General features: G+C 32.5%; 1 protein-coding gene across 2 annotated transcripts in view; it reads right to left on the bottom strand.

The window, feature by feature from the left end:
• LOC143053858 (17-beta-hydroxysteroid dehydrogenase 13-like) overlaps positions 1 to 2806 on the bottom strand; it is a 7474-nt gene extending 4668 nt beyond the window's left edge. Inside the window, exons 1-2 of one of the 2 annotated variants that reach the window (XM_076226648.1) lie at positions 2679 to 2806; positions 36 to 275 (exon numbers count right to left, since the gene is read on the bottom strand). In XM_076226648.1, the coding sequence (XP_076082763.1) occupies positions 36 to 239 (204 nt within the window). In that variant the 5' untranslated portion in view covers positions 240 to 275; positions 2679 to 2806. The other variant, XM_076226647.1, reaches the window with a different exon arrangement.
• Positions 2807 to 3870: the final 1064 nt, after the last annotated feature.

Here is a 3870-nt window from a genome sequence, read left to right as displayed (position 1 = left end):
AAATCAAAATAACTGATGACACCCAATTTGTATACCCAGAAATGTGCCAACGTGTTAACATCAAAAGTTCTCCTTATGTGAGCCTCTTTAAGTTTTAAGAGTTCTCCACCATATAAAATCCCAGCATTATTCACCAGTATATCTACGTCTCCTACTTCTCTTCTCATTTGTTCTGCTGTTTTGTGAATGTCGTCGGCATTTGCTACATCAACCACGTAAGACGTTGCTGAGCCACCCATTAGGTTAATCTGTGAAGCTGTCTCGTCGTTATTTGCCTGTAGATACAACATTACAAGGACAACACATATTTTAGTGTTTGTTTATATGCAAATAGATTTTTTCGTGTTGTGATCTGCATTCTCTTGTAGGTGCATCAAGTTTACGTGAAAATAAATTCTTGTGAATCTCTTGTCAATAATAACCTAAACCGAGCTGATACGCGTGAAACTCATGTAAAACTTTAAATATCACATGAATATTTTTTGAAGTGAAATCTATATGACATTTTTAAATAAAGTAATTCAAATAACATCTAAATATCCTATAATTTGATTGAAATCATGAAATATACCATTTTTTTTTTAAAGTTCACATGAAATTCATGTGAAAAGTTTCACTTAAGATTCACGATAAACGTATTGAGGAATGAGTATAAAACTATCTTTAGAAATATAAAAATATTATATGTCGTCTTTGTCAATATTTTACACTTTTTAAGCACATTTTTGCGTGTCCATTTTGTAATGGTAAAATTTATGAAAGCGATCTTTAGTGTTTTTTCCTATTTGAGAGTCATAAAATTTTGATACTATTTTGTTTAGTTTGTTTGTGTGTCTGTGTGTGGTTCTGCGGAAATAAAAAGATACATAATACACACACAAAAAAAAATGGCATTAAAAATAAATATTGAACAACACAGAAGAGATATCAACCACCAACGATCGACTTCTCCGACAAAATACATGTACATACAACGACAAAACGTAAAACTTAAGGACACTAGTACTAAAACAAGAATGTGTCCCCAGTACACGAATGCCCCACTCGCACTATCATTTTCTATGTTCAGTGGACCGTGAAATTGGGGTAAACCCTCTAATTTGGCATTAAAATTAAAAAGATCATATCATAGGGAACATGTATACTAAGTTTGAAGTCGATTGGACTTCAAATTCATCAAAAACTACCTTGACCAAAAACTTTAACCTGAAGCGGGACAGACGGACGAACGAACGAACGGACGGACGGACGAACGGACGCACAGACTAGAAAACATAATGCCCCTCTACTATCGTAGGTGGGGCATAATAAACCAACTTCTATCGATACATATCTTTATCAAAAGATGGAAAATGTTTATGTAATATAAATAAACATTCAGATTATTATCAAATCTCCATTGGGTAGAGATTCTATCTTCTTTACATATTTCAAGTATGATCAATAACCAAGAATAAACTTGAAAGGTCTATTTTTGGGTGAAGTGGACTAAATATAGAACAACTAGTATCAGTATAGACGATTTTGGAAACTGTTTTTCTAAAAATGGCGTCATTATAATAGTAAGATAACGGATATTGATAATGACACACTGATGTTATTTCCTTTTCCTTCATTTTTTCAAAAGTTTAGCTATATTTTCAATAATATTGTCATATCTATATTGAATGACAGTCTGAAACCATTTTTTTTTTGTTTCCTTGATAATTTTTGGATTTGAAAATAAACACGGAAAAACACAGATTACTAGCAAAGTGCAATATAATATAGCGCAGTGCAAAAGGACTTGCAAGGTTTCCATATGAAACCAATAAACGTATATTTCGTTGACAGACATATTTCTATTTGAAGTTTTTTTGCAAACATCATTACCAGTTCATATTTTTAATTAAATAAAAAAAAAAACAAAAAAAAAAACAGTTTTTACTTTCAATTCACATTTCATATCATGTAAGGACTCAATGAAATTGCGTCAAATTAAATATAAACTTATCCCCCCTCTTAACTTAGTTTTGAAAAATAAAATTTTAAATTTGTGTTTACTTCCCAGCACTATCTTGGATAATAATTCTCCTTTACACAGTGTTAATTTTCTGTGTTTATTGACTTGACATTTTAATGAAAAATGGTGGATTGAACCTGGTTTAATGGCATGCCAAACCTCCCGCTTTATGACAATGTGAAAAAATATCGCCAAAACACTACGTGACAGAAATACAAATACTCACAACAACACTTATAGAAACGCACAAACAAAGAACATAATAGTCATATGAAATTGTCCCTAAAATGACAATGTGTTGGCTGCTCGCCGAATATTTGTGAGTTGTTTTAACTAAAAATTTATGAACTGTACTTTATTATTATTATATTACCTTATTTATATCCCATAAAACTAAATTTGCTCCTTTTCGTGCAAGTTCTAATGCGATTTCCTTTCCAATACCGTGGCCAGCACCTGTTACTAATGTAATTTTACCCGAGATGCTTTTGGGTTTAGCTGGAATGAACGCTGTTACAAGGGCCACAACATAATAATACAACAGTCTTGGAAAGAAAATACATGCAAAAAAGATGATCTTCTCCACAAGCGATTCCATTTGTTATGCACCACTTAACCCGACTAATCCAGTAGCGATATTCCAACTCATTATCGATCGTAACATTAGGACACTGACCTATAGAGGGCGCTGCATCATTCGAGTTATGCTCCCCTTTACTTGACTATCTATAAGCGTTATCAGTCTATGGCAATCCCACATTGAAAGAAGTAACAAGCTGGCTGTCCACCTGTATTGCTCACCTGGCTTATCACTTCAACTTGCGATATATTTAATAAGATAGATAAGATTAGCATTGATAAGATAGATACGATTTTTAGTTAAAGTGGGATTTATAAAACATGGACAACACAATCTCACAATTTCCGACAATAACAACATAGGCATATGTATAAGAATATAGCAGTTCATACAACGTTTGATTACAGGTACAAGATGGTAGGTGCATTTTGAAAAATAATATGGTTAAGATAATATTCTTGAATATAGAATTGAGAGTGGAAAAGGTAAAATAACAATGATACTGATCTCCAGGTGAAATTCAAAAAGGAAAGTCCTTTATATAATGGCAACATCAAAAGCTCAAACACATCAAACGAATGAAAAACAAGTCATATTCCCGACTTGGTATTCCTTATGTAGACAATGGTGTATTAAACCTGGTTATGTAGCTAGCTAAATCCTCTCACTTGTGTGACAGTCGCATAGAATACCATTTACATACAAAGGTAAAAATGTAAAAATTTGGGATACATCAGTATAACAAAACAAAACAAAGGAATTTTCAACAAAGAAACATAAAAACGGAATATAGACACTCTATATAAGACAAACTACTAGTGTTGTCAAATCGTACACTTTTGCCTTACCGGTTACTCGGACAATTCAAAACGGAAAGTACCTAATCAAATGGCAAAATCAAATGATTAAACACATCAAACGAATGGATAACAACTGTCATATTCCTGACTTGATACAGGCATATATATGTAGAAAATGGTTGATTGAACCTGGTTTATTGCTAGTTAACCCTCTCACTTGTATGACAGTCGCATAAAATAATAATATGTTTTAGATCTGATATATATGTGGTGTTATTTATCTTACTTATTTGATTGAGATGCGGATTGCAGTGTTTCAAACTTCCATGACGGAAATTTATTACGGGTGGTCATGAATTAGATTTTATGCATGCGTCGTGTTTGAAATTTCATTTCACATGTAAGTAAGCTTGAAGCTTATTATTCACCGAGATTCGATCAAGTGTGTAATAAAGAATCATGTAAGCAGTTGAAAAAATGCGCTGTGA

This window comes from Mytilus galloprovincialis, chromosome 12 (assembly GCF_965363235.1).
Source record: "Mytilus galloprovincialis chromosome 12, xbMytGall1.hap1.1, whole genome shotgun sequence".
Classification (NCBI taxonomy): Eukaryota; Metazoa; Mollusca; class Bivalvia; order Mytilida; family Mytilidae; genus Mytilus; species Mytilus galloprovincialis.
Note: the sequence above shows the minus strand (reverse complement) of the source record. Positions and strands in the feature narration are given on the sequence as shown.